At 44.6% G+C, this 21,788-nt stretch overlaps 1 protein-coding gene across 2 annotated transcripts in view; it reads left to right on the forward strand.

The window, feature by feature from the left end:
* LOC138293602 (serine-rich adhesin for platelets-like) overlaps positions 1-21,788 on the forward strand; it is a 620,895-nt gene that overhangs the window by 217,387 nt on the left and 381,720 nt on the right. For both annotated transcript variants that reach the window (XM_069232871.1, XM_069232872.1), the window contains exons 8-9: positions 8,809-8,922; positions 21,522-21,635. In XM_069232871.1, the coding sequence (XP_069088972.1) occupies positions 8,809-8,922; positions 21,522-21,635 (228 nt within the window). The remainder of the gene's footprint in view (positions 1-8,808; positions 8,923-21,521; positions 21,636-21,788) is intronic.

Consider the following 21,788-nt stretch of genomic DNA (forward strand, 5'->3'; position numbering starts at 1 on the left):
ACTCCTACCTTACCCTCTGCGGGAAAACAATCTAAGATGGAGTCGATGCCCATGCGCAATGGAGCCGAAAAGGAGGAGTCACTCGGTCCCGTGACTCGAAAAGACTTCCTCGAAGAAAAACAACTTGTAACACTCCGAGCCCAACACTAGATGGCAGAACCTGTACATAGCATGTGAATCTGTAGCGGAACATGCCACGAACAGATGTACTGGGTAAGTGACATTTTCCATATACATCACATGGACATCTTCTTTACTCACTATATATATGTACATATACAATTCTTCACTCCTCACTTCACCCTCCTGCGGGAAAACTATCTAACAAAGGATTCCATGCGCATGCGCACTATCACAGAGAGGAGGAGTCTGGGTAAGTGACGTTTTCCATATAATTTATATGTATATATTTAATTGATTGAATTCCTCATGTTGATTCTGGTTCAATAAAACACCTGGTGCTTCAGATTTTTGTCTATCAATTTCCTTCCGTGGGTTGTTGGTTTGGGTATACACTCAATTTGTGAAGACTGATGGATGAAGTAGGTTTTGTCCTGGTTGTTTATCAGTAATCTTCATTACTCCGATCCACAGTCTTCCTCACAACAGTCCTGCTTTCCTTCCCTGCCCTTCCTTTAGTGGTGGGTGAGAAGAAATTGATTTTTCTGTTTCTGCTTTCTGAGGATTACCATTAAGCAACTGATTTATTTCACACTCATGCAACCCCCTTTCACATATCTCTTTTTACTCGTTCCTGATTTTTTGTATATCTTGCTCTGCCTTGGCGACAAAATGGTTATACTGCTATGCAACCCCCACACAAACACATACGTAGCCCGTTTACACACAGACCTTTAAATACTCCATTGTTTACACATGTATATACTCACATTCATATGCACACATATACACACTCACACACACTAATGTTAGAAAGGACGGACATGACCTCAGCATCTGTTGGCAGAAGCAGCGAGCGCTCCAAAAGAGGAGTGCTGGGAACTGACTGACGTGGATTTGTTTCCAACAGTTCTCTGCTTACTTGACTGTTGCCTACTGTAGTTGAGGTGGTCTCGAAAGATTTACCTGATCGTTTCTTTTGCCCATAAAGTCACCATCTATCAGCTCCAGTGTCAGAAGTAGGGAGCTGTAGGTCCTTGCTTACAGACATATCACACATTCATTGAAAACGTTTTTTCAAGTGTCAGAATACACTATGGTGCATCCTCCCCAGCCTGGGAGCATGCACAAGAACATGCCACACACGGACCTCATAGCCAATGTCTATATTCATCAGCTTACAACGTTCAAACTGAAGCTCATTAGCTCATAACCACTAATAACCAGACCTTAACATCTCCCAAATGTTTGCATAATTCTTTCATTGAGTCTGCCGAGGACCACGGGATCCTAGTGCTCACAATCCTAAGACACTACATTTTTAAATAAAAAGGTATAAACAATAGCAGCATTATATTTCTTTGATCGGTCTTCAAGGTGCTCGCATGATTCGGCCAGACCGTGTGGTATGAAGTAGTTGAAATGTACCCGAATTGGACATCGAGTGCACAGGATTAAATGTCTGATCTGGGCCTTCAGGTGGAGCAGCCTCATCTAGTATTACAGGGACCGATGATCATCAAGACAGGTTCTCGAAATGTGACGAGTCTCTTGTGATGGATTTGCCGGTACATTGTGCCATTATTATATGTCCCTTCCGTCTCTCAACTTTCAGAGGTTCAAAATCAAATGGAGGATTTGTCTTTCACTTCTGTTTTTGTTTCACGAGTACCCAGTTACCTTTGTCAAAGACGATCTCATGAGCTCGCCAACACTGATCAGCATATGTCTTCATTTGACTTTTTCCATCAGTGTCAGTAGCACAAACCTCTTCATCATTCTGATTTCATTCAGTGATCCATTGTGGTAGTTTGGTTCTTATAGCTCTCCTAAACATCAAGGTGGCAGGACTGTCACCGGTGAGGAGTCAAACGATAGGCACAAAGGGCTTGACATAATGCCTTAATTATCTCAATTTCCTCCATCGATGCACAATGGATCACTCATTTCATGGTTCCCATAAACCCTTCCACAACACTGTTAGCCTGAGGCCACAAGGATGTACTTTTCTGCTGCTTGACATCAAATCTCGTCAGAAACTCCTTAAACTCCTTGCTATTGAATGGTTGGACCATTGTCAGACTTGAGAGTGTCCAGTATGCCACACACTGCAAATATGTTATCCAGCCACTCAATGACTTGGTCGTGGGTTGTTGATGACATATCCTCTACCAGAGGAAAACGGGAATACTCGTCAATGACCGCCTTTAGATGGTGTCCATTTGCAAGGGGCCCAAAGAAGTCTACAGGAACTTTTTCCAACACACGCACAGGAAGATCAGACGAGGTTAGTGGATGCTGGGTCACTTTTGGGGAAAGGCATTTGCATAAATGACTCTTTTAATTCCCTCTCAACTCTCTCATCCAGGTGAGGGAACCACACTCTATCTCCCAGGGCTCTTTTGGTGGCGACAATGCCAAAATGTCCCTCATAAGCAAGTTCACTGATTTACTGTCTCAGAGTCTCGGGTATGACAATCCTGGAGCATCTTAGCACAATGCCTACTTTAGTGACAGTTCATCTTGTACATTTCAATACTTTTGAAATTCAATTTTGACACTCAGAGGTCGAACAGTCTGTCTTCATGATTGCATTGAAATATATATTTTTTAAGGGCAAGCTTATCTTTATCGATAGTTGTAGCGGCAACAATCTATTCGATCAATAAGGCTACTGGCATGCTGGACCTTACAGTGAAGTTGATGTATTCTTCAGCAGTTTCCAATGTTGAGCTGTGCTGCTCTAGTGGTACTGCTAAGAAATAATCTGCAGGGTTTTGGTTCATGCTAGGCTTATGCACAACTGTATAGACGCACTCTTGTAAACGCAACCCCCACCTCTCAGTGCGAGGGTGCATCGTGGCCTTTGGATTTCCTAATATGGTGAGCAGCGCTTTTGATGGTCTATGACAATCGTGAAATGTGTTCTATACAGAAAAACATGAAAATGTTCACAGGCCAACACCAAAGTCAGACTCTCTTTTTCCGTCTGGGAATAGTCACTCACTGTGTCAGACAAACTTCTGCTGGTGCATGCCACAGTCTGTCTCTGAGCATTTAGATGTCCATCATGCTCCTTCCATGTTGTTCCAAATACCGGTATATCATCACTGTAATTGAAAGCATGTGTAACAGGTTGAATTATTCTACGTATCACATCTTGGAATATTTCTGAAGTAGATGACACTCCAAAGCTCAATCTTTTCAATCAGAACAAACCAAAAGAGTCGAAAAAGTGGTTATGTATGTACGGTTTTCTTCCAATTGAAGTTGATGGTATCCCTTGTTGAAGTCAAGACAGGAGAAGACTTTGGCTCCGTTCAGCTGCATGATCATATCTTCACTGTGCGGATGAGGATGTCTTTCTCTCTCAATTGCTTTGTTCACTTGGCACATATCCACACACATGTGCACTGCACCTCCACTGTCCTTTTTTGGCACTACCACTATGGGTGACACCCATGGTGTAGGACCAGTAGGCCGCTCAATAATGTTGTGGTTTAACAGCATTTCTAGTTGCCTCTCGACTGTTGCTTATAGGTGAAATGCTATTCTTCTGTACCATTGTACAACAGGCTGTATGTCTTTGTTAATGTGAAGTTGCACCTTCACTGTCTTAAACCTTCCTAGGCCATGACATAGTGACGGAAACTGACTCACAAATTCAGATTGTGTATTTATGTTGTGATTGATAGCTATCACCATGTCATCAGCAGTTGCAAAACTAAGAAGACACGCACTGGATGAAGTACCTGGAAGAACGTGGATTAGGATCTGCACAGGCGTCTTCTTATACCACAAAGTCGCTGTGAATGATCCTTGACTCTGCAACGGTTTGGAAGCACCCCACGTGTACACCTTCATATTTGACTATTTGAGTCACGGTTCTCATGACAAATTGTTAAATTGTTTGACTGGCATGATGTTGATCGATGCTCTGCTGTCAATTACAAAGGTATGGGACAGCCGTTAACTTCTAGTTTGGTCTTGGGGCAGTGTCCATATGAATTCTTTTGTTTAGTAGACTCACTTGCTTTTGTTGTTCGTTGTCTTCTTTGCAAGTGAAAAGGCCACGTGTGCACACCACTTTTGTTTAGATATGATCATTGTGCATTCATCCTCTTCATTGTCACTCAACAGTGACGTTAACAAATTCTTACAGCATGAACTCGATGACGATCAACTTTGGTTAGCTTCCATCTGTCGCAGTTGAGGTTGCTCTTTGTGTTTGTGGGAGTGGTGAGAATGCTTCTGGAACCTTCTGGCTTCCATTTTCTCATCTCCCCATGGTGCATTTGCTTTCTCTTTTGCTTTGCAAACGGTTATGAAGAGGTTTTCCTTTCCGCAACCTTTGCACATCTGTCCGATGGCTGGACATTTGCCTTCATGTGGAAATTAAAATCTGCACCGGAAACACAGTCTTTCTTTCTTCGAGGATGTCGGCTTAGGGGCATCTACTTGGTTCTTGTGTTTGCTTCTCATGATTAACACTGATTCACTTTTTGCTGCTCCCACTTCCATGTCAGTGGCTTGATAATGTGCTCATTCCTCAGCTCTGGCAGCAATTAGTACTTTTTCTAAACTGAGCATCTCTCTGAACCTGCATCTTCTGAACGAGTCCGACAAACAACTATCAATGACTCTGAGGCTCCTGGCTTCTTCATAATTAAATCCACTAAACCTACAGTGTTTGATAAACACATCAAGTCTCTCAACGAACTCATCCATCGTTTTACCTACTCGCTGTCTCGCTTGATTGAAAATGTACCTTTCACCTTTCATAGCTGATGTTTGGCATTGCATTGAACTTGGCTCCTAATGCTTCTTTCATCTGACAGTACATTGTCTCAGTCTGTGAGATATTCTTTATTACTTCTATTACTCCATCACTAGCAAGATTCTTTAAGTATTTAATGATTTTCTCAGCATTTACTTCTTCCAGAGCATCTATGAAGTCATCGAAAGGCTTGATCCATGTGGTCCATCTGGAGCCAATATTCAGCTTTTTGGTGCTATGGAATGGCGGCGGTGGTTTTATAAAAGTGGGTGCGGTGTGCTTTGCGCCTCCTCCTACTGCCGTTTAGAGTGTGTGCTGTTCAGGCAGCGCTCATTGTGCACCTGAATCCACACCTTCTAGAAGTACTGGCTTTGTATTTCAGCAGAGGTCATCTGACTCTCTCAACGATAATGTGGCGCATTCATTTTTTTACGGTAAATGCATTATCTCTTTCTTGCATGTTCTGGTCTTTGCTTTCGTATTTCTGTGTTTGAGTCATTTCTTTGTGCTGTTTCGCCAGCTTTCACCACTCTCGGCCCAACCTGTGACTTTGATACCCGGTGGACTGTGTGTTTGAGTCGCTTTGCTCAAGGTGAGATTCAGAACGTAGTGGATGCCACTTTCCACTTTGCACAGATCAGCCTCTCCAGCACGTCACGTTCAATGTTGAAATCATAAAGAATTTTACATTGCTGGTGAGTAAATTGTTTATTTCTCATACATGATTGTTGATGCCTTTTATGTTGCACCTGATTGTTACTGCCTTTAGAGTTCTTTTTGTGTGAATGATAGCTCGGTGTAGTGGGACCCCCCTGCAGTCTTCATCAGCCCAGCTGGCAAGTTTTGGCGGGCCTTTCTAATGGCACTCCTGCTAGGCCTTCAACTTCTCTACGAGGCCTCGTACGGGCTGGAGTGGAGCTTGCACTCCACATTCACCAAGTGTAGGCTTCTTTGCACCGGCTTCGGGCTCATGTGGCAGGCACAAGCAGTTTGCTATAACCTACCAAACTCTTAGGAACAGCAGTCTTGTTTCTTTGTAGCATGTATCCCCCTACTTGTCGCCAGTTGTTGTGTTCTCCTCAGCTCGGAAGCATGCTCAAAAACATGACACACTTGGAGCTCGTAGCCAACATCTTTCTGCATCAGTGTGCAACATTCACACTGAAACTCATTAGCTCATAACCGCTAATAACCACACCTTAACACCCCCCAAATGATTGCGTAATTCTTTCATTGAGTCCGCTCAGGACCACGGGGGCCTAGTGCTCACAATCCTAAGAACACTTCACCAGCCTTTTCTCACAGACGCAGGGAGGAGGAAAGAGTTCATGTTACAAGAATGACGTCTTAAAGTATGAGGGCTGCTCAAAGATGCTGTGCTCATTGCTCCCATTTCTGATTGCACCACCCAGGACCTTTGACCCCAGAGATATGCAGGGTTCACCAGGTTGGTAAAATTTCAAAGTTTGACACTATCCGGCTCCATCCGATTTGCTGATTTATGCATGTCACCATTAGGACACACAACCAATAGAAATAAACCTGAAGACGAGTTCTTGTTCTGCAATTCACCCCCATTCCCTCTTCCGTTACCCCCAAACTTTATAGTCCTTTCGTTTCTTTAAAATTGTTCACTTTTGCACTACATTTTTTTTATTTTCAAATCCCAGTGGCATCTGCCATCTCGGGTCGGTAAATAAAAAATGAAAGCCAATGGCTACTGCATCATTTCGCTGGCACGCACATGCATTCTGATGCATGCCCATGGATACATCATCTCACATGCATGCATCACTTGTCCTTTTTAATTAATTCATTTTGACAATGGTGCACAGCATCGGGACAAACGCCGATGGCGAAGAGCATAACCAAAAGTAATTCAGAAAGCCTATAGGTGCCAAAGACGAGACCTATGGCTTTGCCAATGCTTTTTGCATGCTGCTAAAAAGCGGCATACAACGCGCTCACTGTTCCAGTGGTATAGATCATGGATATGTCACTGCTTTCAGGCTGGCATTAATAACTCTTGGAGGACCAGAGGAGTTCACTGAATGCCTATCTCAATTCCTATGCTCAGGTGCCAGACGTGGTCCCATGAATGATCCAGCCCTGACCTCAGTCCAAGACAGTTCAGAGTGATCTGCATTCGATGCTGAAGCAGCACAATTCAGGATTTCAGCTTCCACAGACTTTTCAGTAGTGCAAACAGCTCATAGCGCTGCGAGGCCCAGCTTTAACGTAGGTGGCGCTTGGTTCGGCAATCTTTGTTGTCAAGTCCTGTTTAATTCTGTCTGTCATTCGCAATCCTTGGAGTGGTTTTGTTGCCCTTCTCATGGCACATGTCAGTTGCCTGAAACAATTCCCGAAGCAGGGCCACCACTCCACAAGTGACGGTTAAGTGCCCTAGCACCTGTTGCCGTTTCCTCAACTCACATTTCTTCTCACCCATCACTTTCTATATCAAACATTTCAAAGAGCCAGTCTCTCCTCCCAGCAGTCATAACACCATCTAAACAGAGTCCAGCTCTGTGCCTAGCAAAGTCAAGTTAGTAGCAGGCCATTCTGTCATTTCTTCGGCTAATGGAACACCAAATGTTTCCGCCGCCAGTTCTAGCGTCCTCAGTCTGTGGTGCCCCTGCCAACCATCACTGAGTGTTGAGGGAATGCCACCCCTGCTCAGGCATGGACAGCTGTCTCTCTACGCACTTCGCACAGGTTCTGAATTTCTCAAAGATCGCACAGGCCACGATCATCCATTTGACATGGACCTGTTCATGTAGTGGAACCCTTCAAATTCAGTCCCCAGGAGCTGAATGTCACCTGGCTGGACCGGCAATCTCCCATTCCATGGCTGTGCCAATGCTGGTGTATGTCATTTTAATTGGCCAATAAAGTAATTTACTGATGCCTCTTCAGGCCAAGAAAGGTGATGAATTAAACAAAACTCGTGCAATGTTTTCTTAGGAGCTATTGCCAGTGTCAATACAATGAGGCCTTTTAATTGGTGTTTTGCTAAATGGCCTATCATTCTGCAACGTAACTTGTTAGTCTTGTTTTTCTGCCCTCTCCCTGGGCTTCTCCATGCATCCTTAATTCTCTACCTAACTGCCCTTGAGTAGCACATTGTATGGAATCTGAAAACCTTGCATGAAGTCAACCCACAATAACCTGGCCACTGGACCATCCGGATACCTCAACATCCAGGGGTCTCCTTTCAGCCAGTAATGCTGCAGATGTGTGAGCACCGAGCAGAGCATAGCAAGCTCACATTGTTTCTGTGGTCTTCGGACAGGGAATTGTTAGGAGTGGATCACATCCTCAAAGGTACTCCTGACATTCTTCCCTAGCTGCTCTGCATCGTCACCATATGTAAGAGTAGCTGGTGGCATCTGGTGCTCCAGAACAGTCTAGCTTGGGATTTGGGATCTCATGAAAGTGAATGCTGGCACAGGACAGCTGCATGTGCAATTCCAAGGATGAATATCTCTTGAGAGCCAGGCTTATGAGTGGGGCTGAACTCCAGTGGGTTGAAACAGGCTTAGCCAAGACCCCTGACCAAGGAGTGTGCTCAGATCTCTCCCGGCAGATTTGACTGTACGCAGTGATGGACGAAGACGCAGCTTGATGTTAGGTGTACACAGCCTATAGAGCAATAAGAGTAAACACACTTTCTACCGGGTCCTGCCCTGGTGATAAATGTCACGCAAAATGAAGAGCGGATCCTAAATGAATTAAAACCACTCTAGACTCCGACGGTATTCCGTTTCCTAACCCAGCTTCAGTTGACTCACATTGTAACTAGAAGTACTAAACATAGAGACTCAATCCATCAGTAACGTGGCTGATTGTGAATAGTTCTTGATGTTGGGTTCTGTATCTTTCAAAATCTCAAGTATTATTTTTCTCCACAGAGATCAAGGACCAACTCAGACCAGACTTCTGATGCCTCAGGTGATGGAAGCCAGGGAGAAGGATCTAGTTTGCCAACATCAGAATCTGAAGATCAACCAGGGACAAGGCGAACGGTGAGCATTTGGCTGCAGGAAGCCTCGAGGCATGTTTCATGTATTACATAACAAAAAACTGAGAAATTCTGACCTCCAGTCCATTGAGTATGCACGTAATTGGTTGGAAATAAATGTACTATGGTCATTGATGTAGAACGCAAAATATACTGTTGTTGTCGTCAGAAATCTTCAGATATCAAGTTCCAGTGCCAAGTTCTTCACAGCGCTGTTCAAACTCCCATTCCTCATCCATCACCGAGTAAATCAGGAAGTGCAGTAATACAGTGAACTCTAAAATGAATCCCCCATTGTGAACAACTGTGCTGGGAGCAGCCCCAGCCTTCATCTGTCATGGAACATCCTCCTTCTGCACCCCTGCAGGGTATCATGGAATAATGCGAATGCTTTAACCCTCCATAGTCGTTCACCTAAGTATACAAATGATGAACTAGAGGACACCCCAGCAGTAGAGGAGAACTGGGAAGAGAAGCATATGTGCTTGCATTAGATGCCGACATGCTAAGCTTCTGGCTGTGGCTCACATAGAACATCTCACAAGACTACAGGTACGGAAGCTATCACATGTATGCAATGAAACACAAGCCTCCTAAATATTGGATTTATTTCACTTAAAAAACCACAAGTTACAAGGATGTTATAGTTAGGCTCACATTTTAAACATACAAAACAATAGAAATTCACCTGTTTTAGTTATTTATCTCAAGTAACTATAACTCGTGCCCTAAGGTAACTATAACTCATGCCCCCGCCATACACAGTTTTTCGTCAAAAATGTGACTGCAAATATTACATTGATATGATCAATGATGTTATCAAAGTTGTCATGAGGGCGGTAATTTGTGGAGTAATTAGCAGTGCATGGTGAGGGCGCAAGTTATAGTTACCTTATGGCACGAGTTATAGTTACTTGAGATAACTCTAACTACAACAGGTGAATCTCTATGTTTTTTAAATTCTATTTACTAACTATAACGTCCCTGCAACCTTTGTTTTTTTCAGTGAATTTCTTTGTTTTTCTGAACACAAAGTTATTTTTATTACTAGAGGTTAATCCAATCACTGGCACACACGACCCAAGGCTGTGCACGGCGGGAGGTTGGCCGCGAGGCCTGACCTGCAGTAGACCCTGTGGCAAACCCCCCTAAACACCCAACACCATGGTGCGCACGGCCTTTGGCCGTGCACTGTGGGAGTTGGTCCTGGCCCCTCTCTCTGGGCGTGAGAATAGGTGTGAGATGGTTATCTGGGGGTGAAAGTGGCTGTGAGAGTGTTTGTCTGGGTGTGAGATCTGTTGCATCAGTGTCTTAGTTGGTGTGTCAGTGTCTGTGTGGGTCTGTGAGTATGTGTGTGAGGTTTCACTGGGTGTGTGAGAGTCTGAGTTGGTCTGTGAGTGGGTGCATGAGTGTCTGAATGGGTCTGTGAGTGGGTGCGTGAAGGTCTGAGTGGGGCTGTGAGTGGGTGCATGAGGTTCTGAGTGGGCCTGTGAGTGTGTTTGTCAGTTTCTGAGTGGGTCTGTGAGTGGTTGTGTAAGGGTCTGAGTGGGTGTGTGAGTGGAGAAAGAGATTGAAAAAGAAGAATTGAGAGAGAGCGAGAGAAAGAGAGTGAGAGAGATAGAGAGTGTTTTAGGCTTAATGACTGATATACTTAGAATGAGATATTTCTGGACAAACTGAAAAGAAAAATGTATTTGTCAATCAAAAAAGAGTGAGATCACTTTTCAGTACGATCTTTAAACTTTTGAAGTTTAAAAGAAATTAAAGAAGGAAAATGACCACGGACTCACTTGGAGTAGAATCCTCAACTTTTATTGCGAGGCTCTATGACAGTCAACCCAAATATGTGATTGGAAAGAAACTTGAATGTTCCATCACTAGGAAAGTTTAGCGGTCAAAACACCAGTAAATAAACAAACACACTGCCATGCGATACTAGGGTTTGAACCTTCAGCCCACTGAGTGACAGCACAAGACCTTAACCAGTGACTCTGTTCTGCTCTGCATCCCAACATAAGTATAGCATTGTTACCAAACATCTTGCTAGTCTTACTATTTGAAGACATTGCATGGAGAGACCATTTCAATGACTGTCTCTCTCTCTCTCTTCCATCCCACTCCGACATTGTGCCCTCGGGAGGTGGCAGTCCCTCGGGCTGCCGGGGGTTGCTGTTGGGGGGGCGTTAGGTGCTGGGCTGCCCTCACATTTCTTTTTCACAATCTGCCCCAGGGAGGTGGCTCCCCGGAGCTGCAGGGGTGGAGGGGGGTGGATGCTCCTCCCGCATTACTTTCCACATTGTGCCCGGGGTAGGTTGCGGTCTCCAGGTCTGCGGAGGGGCTGGGACAGCCCCCCTGCATTTCTTTTTCACAATCTGCTCTAGGGAGGTGGGGGTCCCTAGGGCTCCGGAGGGGCCAGGTGGTCCCCCACATTTCTTTTTCTCAATCTGCCCCGGGGAGATGGTGGCCTCTGGAGCTGCGAGTTGGGGTAGGGGGCGGGCAGCCCACTACCCCTACCGCCGCATTCAAAAATTGAATGCCCTCAGGACCTGGCCCACCCGGGGACTGCCATTAAACAAGCACGGAAGCCTGCGCTAGTTTTTGTTTTTTAAAGTTTTGGTGGATTTGCTGCGGCTCATGCCAAAAACTCCAGAGCTAAGGAGTCAGGCCCCTTTTGGTTTTTTCACCTTTTTTTCTGAGACTCGGCTGAAGTTGAATCCCAAGCTGTCTGCCAACACTTTCTTATTAAAGTGTTGGCAGACAGCCAGATCTCAGTATAAGACTGGGAGGGTTCGCGGACCCTTCACGTCCCTATATATACATATTTGTTTTTTCGAAAATTACTGAACGGATTTACACTAAATAACAAAAAAGGCGCTTTCTGGACCAAGAACTAACTTCCTGCCAAATTTGTTGTAATTCTGTCCAGTGGTTTGGGCGCTATTCCTATTCAAAATCCCTGTGGGAATTATCATGGGAAACGCACCTTTTTTAACCCCCCTTTTTCTCAGCTCCCGCTTGACGGATCACCCTGAAACTTTCCAGACCCTAGCTGATGTGACTGTAACCACCTAATGGCATTCGCCACTTGGTAATATATAAATATATATATATATATATATATATATATATATATATATATATATATATATATATATATATATATATATTCTGGTTCAATAAAAAATATGGTGCTTCAGATTTTTGTCTCAGTTATCAATTTCCTTCCGTGGGTTGTTGGTTTGGGTATACACACAATTTGTGAAGGCTGATGGATGAGGTAGGTATTGATCTGGTTACTTATCAGTAATCTTCATTAGTCCGATCCATAGGCTCCCCCAACACAGTCCTGCTTTCCTTACTTACCCCCCTCCCCTTTAGTGGTGGGTGAGAGGAAATTGATTTTTCTGTTTCTGGTTTCTGAGGATTACCACTAAGCAACTGAGTTATTTCACACTCATGCAACCCCCTTTCACGTATCTCTTTTTTCTCGTTCCTGATTTTCTGTATATATTGCTCAGCCTTGGTGACAAAATGGTTATACTGCTATGCAACCCCTGCACAAACACATACTTAGTCCGTTTACACAGACCCTTAAATACTCCAGCGCATACACATGCATCAGTGGCGGCCTGTAATTTTAGGAGGGAGGGGGTGGGCGGGAAGCACACTCACACTCCATCATTCACAAATGCGCACCCGCACATCTATTCACAACACTCATCAAATATTCAAACATACACGCACGCACCAAGCATTCATTAAAAAAGAAAACACACACACACACTTACCTTCAGCTCTGCTTCGGAGGTCCCAGGAGGGTTGGGACTGCTGCCTTCCCTGACTGGCTGACCTTAGGTCAGCCAATGAGGGAAGGCAACAGTCCCAACTTCGTCACAGAGTGGGATGGGGTAACTGAGACTTCTGACCCCACCCCACTCTGTGACGAGGTGTCACTGATTGACACTCGCCCTAGACGCTTCAGGGCTTAAACCTGAAGCGCCCAGGTCGGAGTCAATGGGTGACGCTTCCCCACGTCACTGAGGGGATGGGCCCCGAGGCATCTTTGCTGAGCTGAGGAGATCACGCCCATAGGAGCTGTGACCACTTCAGCCCAGAAAAGTTCAGCTCAGGCAACCAGGAGTCTGTGCAAATCACGCATGTCTCGTTCCTGGCTGCCTGATCTGAAAATGAACAGTGTCTGTCAGGCTGACCTTTGCTCAGTGTGACAGGCACTCTTCATGAGGGGCAAAAGGTAGGGGGGCGTGGCCCCTCTGCCCTAAAGGACGGGCTGCGACTGACATGCATGTACCCACCTTCATGTGCACACAAATCACACACACTAATGTTACAAAGGTCGGGCATGACCTCAGCATCAGTTGGCAGAAGCAGCGAGCGCTCCAAAAGAGCAGCACTGGGAACTGACTGACGTGGATTTGTTTCCAACAGTCTACTTTTACTTGACTGTTGCCTACTGTAGTTGAGGCGGTCTGGAAAGATTTACCTGATAGTTTCTTTTGACAATAAAGTCACCAGCTATCAGCTCCAGTGTCAGAAGTAGGGAGCCGTAGGTCCTTGCTTACAAACATATCACACATTCATTGAAAACTTTTTTTCAAGTGTCAGAGTACACTATGGTGCATCCTCCGCAGCCCGGGAGCATTCACAAGAGGATTCCACACACGAACCTCATAGCCAACGTCTATATTCATCAGCTTACAACATTCAAACTGAAGCTCATTAGCTCATAACCACTAACAACCACATCTTAACACCTCCCAAATGATTGTGTAATTCTTTCATTAAGTCTGCCCAGGACCGCAGGATCCTAGTGCTCGCAATCCTAAGACACTACATTTTTAAATAAAAAGGTATAAACAATAGCAGCATTATATTCCTTTGATTGGTCTTCAAGGTGCTCGCATGATTCGGCCAGACCGTATGGTATAAAGTAGTTGAACTGTACCTGAATTGGACTCCGAGGGCACAGGATTAAATGTCTGATCTGGGCCTTCAGGTAGAGCAGCCTCATCTGGTATTACAGGGACCGATGATCGTCAAGACAGGTTCTCGAAATGTGACGAGTCTCTCGTGAAGGATTTGCCAGTACATTGCCCAGTTATCATGTGTCCCTTCCATGTCTCAACTTTCAGAGGTTCATAATCAAATGGAGGCTCTGTATTTTGCTTCTATTTTTGTTTCACGAGTACCCAGTTACCTTTGTCAAAGGCGATCTCATGAGCTCGCCGACATTGATCAGCATATGTCTTCATTTGACTTTTTTGATCAGTGTCAGTAGCACAAACCTCTTCATCATTCTGATTTAATTCAGTGATCCATTGTGGTAGCTTGGTTCTTATAACTCTCCCAAACATCAAGGTGGCAGGACTGTCACCGGTGAGGAGTCGAACGATAGGCACAGAGGGCTTGACGTAATGCCTAACTTAGCTCTATTTCCTCCATCAATGCACGCTGGATCACTCATTTCAGGGTTCCTATAAAACCATCCACAACACCATTAGCCTGAGGCCACAAGGATGTGCTTTTCTGCTGCTTGACATCAAGTCTAGTCAGAAACTCCTTAAACTCCTTGCTATAGAATGGTGGACCATTGTCAGACTTGAGAGTGTCCAGTATGCCCCACACTGCAAATATGTTGTCCAGCCGCTCAATGACTTGGTCGTGGGTTGTTGATGATATATCCTCTACCAGATGAAAATGGGAATGCTCGTCAATGACCTCCTTTAGATGGTGTCCATTTGCAAGGGACCCAAATAGGTCTATAGCAACTATTTTCCACTCACATGCAGGAAGATCAGACAAGGTTTGTGGGTTCTGGGTCACCTTTGGGGAAAGGCAATTGCATAAATGACTCTTTTAGTTCCCTCTCAACTCTCTCATCCAAGTGAGGGAACCACACTCTATCTCTGAGGGCTCTTTTGGTGGCAACAATGGCAAAATGTCCCTCATGAGCAAGTTCAGTGATTTACTTTCTCAGACTCTCGGGTATGACAATCCTGGAACCTCTTAGCACAATGCCTACTTTAGTGACAGTTCATCTTGTACATTTCAATACTTTTGAAATTCAATTTTAACACTCAGAGGTCGAACACTGTGTCTCCATGATTGCATTGAATGTCTTTTTTTTTAAGGGCAAGCATATCTTTAGCGATAGTTGGAGCGGCAACAATCTGTTTGATCAATAAGGTTACTGGCGTGCTGACCTTACAGTGAAGTTGATGTATTCCTCAGCAGTTTTCAATGTTGGGCTGTGTTGCTGTAGTGGTACTGGTGAGAAATAATGTGCAGGGTTTTGGTTCACTAGGCTTATGCATGATTGTATAGTCGTACTCTTTTAACCACAACCCCCACCTCTCAGTGTGAGGGGACATCTTGGCTTTTGGATTTCTGAATATAGTGAGCAGCGCTTGGTGGTCTGTGATAATCGTGAAATGCTTTCTATACAGAAAAACATGAAAATGTTCAGAGGCCCACACCACAGTCAGACTCTCTTTGTCCTTCTGGGAATAGGCACTCACTGTGTCAGACACACTTCTGCTGGTGCATGCCACAGTCTGTCTCCGAGCATTTGGATGTCTATTATGCTGAGCAAGGATCAACAACAATCTCAGTGTGTAGTTTAGGATCAAATCAGGCCATCTCAGTTGCATTTTCAATCGCATGATTTATTCTTTTGAAACCTTGGCCACATTTAAAGGACAAACAGAACAGGGCATTTTGTTTGGTCAGGTCCTGCAAATGGGCATTCACTGTAGCACAGCCACAAATGTTCCTTGAACAATAGCTGGCCAAGAAGGGCAGTAACATGGTGACATCTTGTGGGGGACTGGCGACTGACAGTGCTCATACCTTATCTGGATCAGGAGTCATCCCCTCATCAGAAAATATGTGCCCAAAGAACTTGAGTTTGTTTTTGTGACATTCACACTTTCCTGCATTTATTGTGAGACCTGCATTTGTAAGTAACTGACACACTAATTTGAGAGCCTTATCATGCTCCTTCCATAGTGTTCCAAATACCGGTATATCATCACTGTAATTGAAAGCATGTTTAACAGTTTGAATTATTCTACATATCACATCTTGGAATATTTCTGCAGTACATGACTCTCCAAAGCTCAATCTTTTGCATCTGAACAAACCAAAAGAGTTGAAAAAGTGGTAATGTATGTACGGTTTTCTTCCAATTCAAGTTGATGGTATCCCTTGTTCAAGTCAAGACAGGTGAAGACTTTGGCTCCGTTCAGCTGCATGATCATATCTGCAAAGTGCGGATGAGGATGTCCTTCTCTCTCAATTGCTTTGTTCGCTCGGCACATAACCACACACATGTGCACTGCACCTGCACTGTCCTTTTTCGGCACTACCACTATGGGCGACACCCATGGTGGAAGACCAGTAGACCGCTTGAAAATGTTGTGTTTTAACAACATTTCTAGTTCCTCCTCATCTGTTGCTTTTAGGTGAAATGGTATTCTTCGGTACCCTTGTGCAACAGGCTGGATGTCTTTGTTAATGTGAAGTTACATCTTCATTGTCTTAAGCCTTCCTAGGCCATAACATAGTGACGGAAACTGACTCACAAATTCAGATGGTGTATTTAGGTTGTGATTGATAGATATCAGCCCCATGTCAGCAGCAGTTGCAAAACTACGTAGACATGCACCGGATGAAGTACCTTGTAGAACGTGGATTAGAACCTGCTCAGGCATCTTATACCGCAAGGTCACTGTGAATGATCCTTGACTGTACAATGGTTTGGAAACAGCCCATGTGTACCCCTTCATATTTGACTCTTTGAGTCATGGTACAAGTGACAAATTGTTGAATTGTTTGACTAGCATGATGTAGACCGATGCAGTGCCGTCAACAGGTTATGGGTCACCCATTAACATTTAGTTTGATCTTGGAGCAATGTCCATATGAATTCTTTTGTTTAGTTGACTCACTTGCTTTTCTCGTTTGCTGTCATCTTTGCAAGCGAAAAGGCCCACGTGTGCACACCGCTTTTGTTTAGATACGATCATTGCGCATTCATCCTGTTCACTGTCGCTCAACAGTGAAGTCCCCGAATTCTTACAGGATGAACTTGATGATGATCAACTTTGTTTAACTTCCATGTGTCGCAGTTGAGGTTGCTCTTTGTGTTTGTGGGAGTGGTGAGAATGCTTCTGAAACCTTCTAGCTTCCATTTTCCCATCTCCCCATGGTGCAATTGCTTTCCGTTATGAAGAGGTTCTCCTTTCTGCAACCTTTGCACATCTGTCCAATGGCTGGACAATTGCCTTCATGTAGAAATGAAAATCTGCTCCGCAAACACAATCTTTCTTTCTTCGAGGATGTCGACTCAGGGGCATCTACTTGGTGCTTGTGTTTGCTCCTCATGATTAATGCTGATTCACTTTTTGCTGCTCCCACTTCCATGTCGGTGGCTTGATGATGTGCTCATTCCTCGGCTCTGGCAGCAATTAGTACTTTTACTAAACTGAGCATCTCTCTCAACATGCGTCTTCTGAACAAGTCCGACAAACAACCATCGACGACTCTGAGGCCCCTGCCTTCTTCATCATTAAAGTCACTAAACTTACAGTGTTTGAGAAGCACATCAAGTCTCTCAACAAACTCATCCATCGTTTCACCTCCCTGTTGTCTCGCTTGATTGAAAATGTACCTTTCATAGTTGATGTTTGGCATTGCATTGAACTTGGCTCCTAATGCTTCCTTCATCTGACAGTACATTGTCTCAGTCTGTGAGATTTTCTTTATTACTTCTTTTAATCCATCACTAGCAAGATTCTTTAAGTATTTAATGATTTTCTCAGCATTTACTTTTTCCAGAGCATCTACGAAGTCATCAAAAGTCTTGATCCATGTGGTCCATCTGGAGCCAACATTTTGCTTTTCGGCCGAGGTGCTTTTATAAAAGTGGCTGTGGTGTGCTTCGCGTCTCCTCCTACTGCCGTTGAGAGTGTGTGCTGTTCAGGCAGCGCTCCTTGTGCACCTGAATCCCCCCCTATTGGAAGTACCAGCTTCGTATTTCAGTTCAGGTCATCTGACTCATTTAACGATCATGTGGCTCATTAACTTATTTACAGTAAATGCATTATCTGTTTCTTGCGTGTTCTGGTCTTTGCTTTTGTTTTTCTGTGTTCAAATAATTTCTTCATGCTGTTTCGAGAGCTTTCACCACTCTCAGTCCAACCTGTGACTTTGATAGCGGTGGGCCGTGTGTTTGAGTCGATTTGCTCAGGGTGAGATTCAGAACGTAGAGGATGCCACTTTCCACTTTGCACAGATCATCCTGTCCAGTATGTCACGTCCAACGTTGAAATCGTAAAGAGTTTTACTTCTCTGGTGAGTACATTTCTATTTTTCGTACCTGGTTGTTGCTGCCTTGTATGTTGCACCTGATTGTTACTGCCGTTAGAGTTCTTTTTGTGTGAATGATAGCTTGATGTAGTGGCACAGCACTGTATTCTTCTTCAGCCCAGCAGGCAAGCCTTGACGGGTTTTTCCAATGGCACTCCTCTGCTAGGCCTTCAACTTCTCTACGAGGCCTCGTATGGGCTGGAGTGGAGCTTGCACTCCACATACACCAAGTGTAGGCTTCTTTGAACCGGGTTGGGGCTCATGTGGCACGCACAAGCAGTTTGCTATAACCTACCAAACTCTGAGGAACAGCAGTCTTGTTTCTTTGTAGCATATATCCCCCTACTTGTCGCCAGTTGTCGTTTTCTCCTCAGCTCGGAAGCGTGCTCAAAAACATGACACACGTGGAGCTCGTAGCCAACATCTTTCTGCATCAGTGTGCAACATTCACACAGAAACTCATTAGCTCGTAACCACTAATAACCACACCTTAACACCCCCCAAATGATTGCGTAATTCTTTCATTGAGTCCGCTCAGGACCGCGGGGGACTAGTGCTCACAATCCTAAGAACACTACACACTTCACCAGCCTTTTCTCACAGACGCAGGGAGGAGGAAATAGTTGATGTTACAAGAATGACGTCTTCAAGTATGAGGGCTGCTCAAAGATGCTGTGCTCATTGCTCCCATTTCTGCTTGCACCACCCAGGACCTTTGACCCCAGAGATATGCAGGGTTCACTAGGTTGGTAAAATTTCAAAGTTTGACACTATCCCGGCTCCATCCGGTATGCTGATTTATGCATGTCACCATTAGGACACACAACCAATAGAAATAAACCTGAAGACGAGTTCTTGTTCTGCAATTCACCCCCATTCCCTCTTCCGTTACCCCCAAACTTTATAGTCCTTTCGTTTCTTTAAAATTGTTCACTTTTGCACCAAAATGTTTTTATTTCCAAATCCCAGTGGCATCTGCCATCTCGGGTCGGTAAATAAAAAATGAAAGCCAATGGCTACTGCATCATTTCGCTGGCACGCACATGCATTCTGATGCATGCCCACGGATACATCATCTCACATGCATGCATCACTTGTCCTTTTTAATTCATTCATTTTGACAATGGTGCACAGCATCGGGACAAAGGCCGATGGCGAAGAGCATAACCAAAAGTAATTCAGAAAGCCTATAGGTGCCAAAGACGAGACCTATGGCTTTGCCAATGCTTTTTGCATGCTGCTAAAAAGCGGCATACAACGCGCTCACTGTTTCAGTGATATAGATCATGGATATGTCACTGCTTTCAGGCAGGCATTAATAACTCTTGGAGGACCAGAGGAGTTCACTGAGCGCCTATCTCAATTCCTATGCTCAGGTGCCAGACGTGGTCCCATGAATGATCCAGCCCTGACCTCAGTCCAAGACAGTTCAGAGTGATCTGCATTCGATGCTGAAGCACCACAATTCAAGCTTTCAGCTTCCACAGACGTTTCAGTAGTGCAAACAGCTCATAGCGCTGCGAGGCCCAGCTTTAACGTAGGTGGCGCTTGGTGCGGCAATCTTTGTTGTCAAGTCCTGTTTAATTCTGTCTGTCATTCGCAATCCTTGGAGTGGTTTTGTTGCCCTTCTCATGGCACATGTCAGTTGCCTGAAACAATTCCCGAAGCAGGGCCACCACTCCACAAGTGACGGTTAAGTGCCCTAGCACCTGTTGCCGTTTCCTCAACTCACATTTCTTCTCACCCATCACTTTCTATATCAAACATTTCAAAGAGCCAGTCTCTCCTCCCAGCAGTCATAACACCATCTAAACAGAGTCCAGCTCTGTGCCTAGCAAAGTCAAGTTAGTAGCAGGCCATTCTGTCATTTCTTCGGCTAATGGAACACCAAATGTTTCCACCGCCAGTTCTAGCGTCCTCAGTCTGTGGTGCCCCTGCCAACCATCACTGATTGTTGAGGGAATGCCACCCCTGCTCAGGCATGGACAGCTGTCTCTCAACGCACTTCGCACAGGTTCTGAATTTCTCAAAGATCGCCCAGGCCACAATTATCCATTGGACATGGACCTGTCCATGTAGTGGAACCCTTCAAATTCAGTCCCCAGGAGCTGAATGTCACCTGGCTGGACCAGCAATCTCCCATTCCATGGCTGTGCCAATGCTGGTGTATGTCATTTTAATTAGCCAATAAAGTAATTTACTGATGCCTCTTCAGGCCAAGAAAGGTGATGAATCAAACAAAACTCGTGCAATGTTTTCTTAGGAGCTATTGCCAGGGTCAATACAATGAGGCCTTTTAATTGGTGTTTTGCTAAATGGCCTATCATTCTGCAACGTAACTTCTTAGTCTTGTTTTTCTGCCCTCTCCCTGGGCTTCTCCATGCATCCTTAATTCTCTACCTAACTGCCCTTGAGTAGCACATTGTATGGAATCTGAAAACCTTGCATGAAGTCAACCCACAATAACCTAGCCACTGGACCATCCGGATACCTCAACATCCAGGGGTCTCCTTTTAGCCAGTAATGGTGCAGATGTGTGAGCACCGAGCAGAGCATAGCAAGCTCACATTGTTTCTGTGGTCTTCGGACAGGGAATTGTTAGGAGTGGATCACATCCTCAAAGGTACTCTTGACATTCTTCCCTAGCTGCTCTGCATCATCACCATATGCAAGAGTAGCTGGTGGCATCTGGTGCTCCAGAACAGTCTAGCTTGGGATTTGGGATCTCATGAAAGTGAATGCTGGCACAGGACAGCTGCATGTGCAATTCCATAGATGAATATCTCTTGAGAGCCAGGCTTATGAAGTGGACTGGACTCCAGTGGGTTGGAACAGGCTTAGCCAAGACCCCTGGCCAAGGAGTGTGCTCAAATGTCTCCCAGTAGATTTGACTGTACGCAGTGATGGTCATGGACGAAGATGCAGCATGATGTTAGGTGTACACGGCCTATAGAGCAATAAGAGTAAATACACTTTCTACCGTGTCCTGCCCTAGTGATAAATGTCACGCAAAATGGAAAGCGGATCCTAAATTAATTACATCCACTTTAGACTCTGGCAGTATTCCATTTACTAACCCAGCTTCAGCTGACTCACTTTGTAACTTTAAATACTAAACATAGAGACTCAATCCATCAGTAACGTGGCTGATTGTGAATAGTCCTAGATGTTGGGTTCTGTATATTTTAAAATCTCAAGTATTATTTTTCTCCACAGAGATCAAGGAACAACTCAGACCAGACTTCTGATGCCTCAGGTGATGGAAGCCAGGGAGAAAGCTCTAGTTTGCCAACATCAGAATATGAAGATCAACCAGGGACAAGGCGAACGGTGAGCATTTGGCTGCATGAAGCCTCGAGGCATGTTTCATGTATTAAATAACAAAAAACAGAGAAATTCTGACCTCCAGTCCATTGAGTATGCACATAATTGGTTGGAAATAAATGTACTATGGTCATTGATGTAGAACGCAAAATATACTGT

Source organism: Pleurodeles waltl, chromosome 4_2, assembly GCF_031143425.1.
Source record: "Pleurodeles waltl isolate 20211129_DDA chromosome 4_2, aPleWal1.hap1.20221129, whole genome shotgun sequence".
NCBI classification, from domain to species: Eukaryota; Metazoa; Chordata; class Amphibia; order Caudata; family Salamandridae; genus Pleurodeles; species Pleurodeles waltl.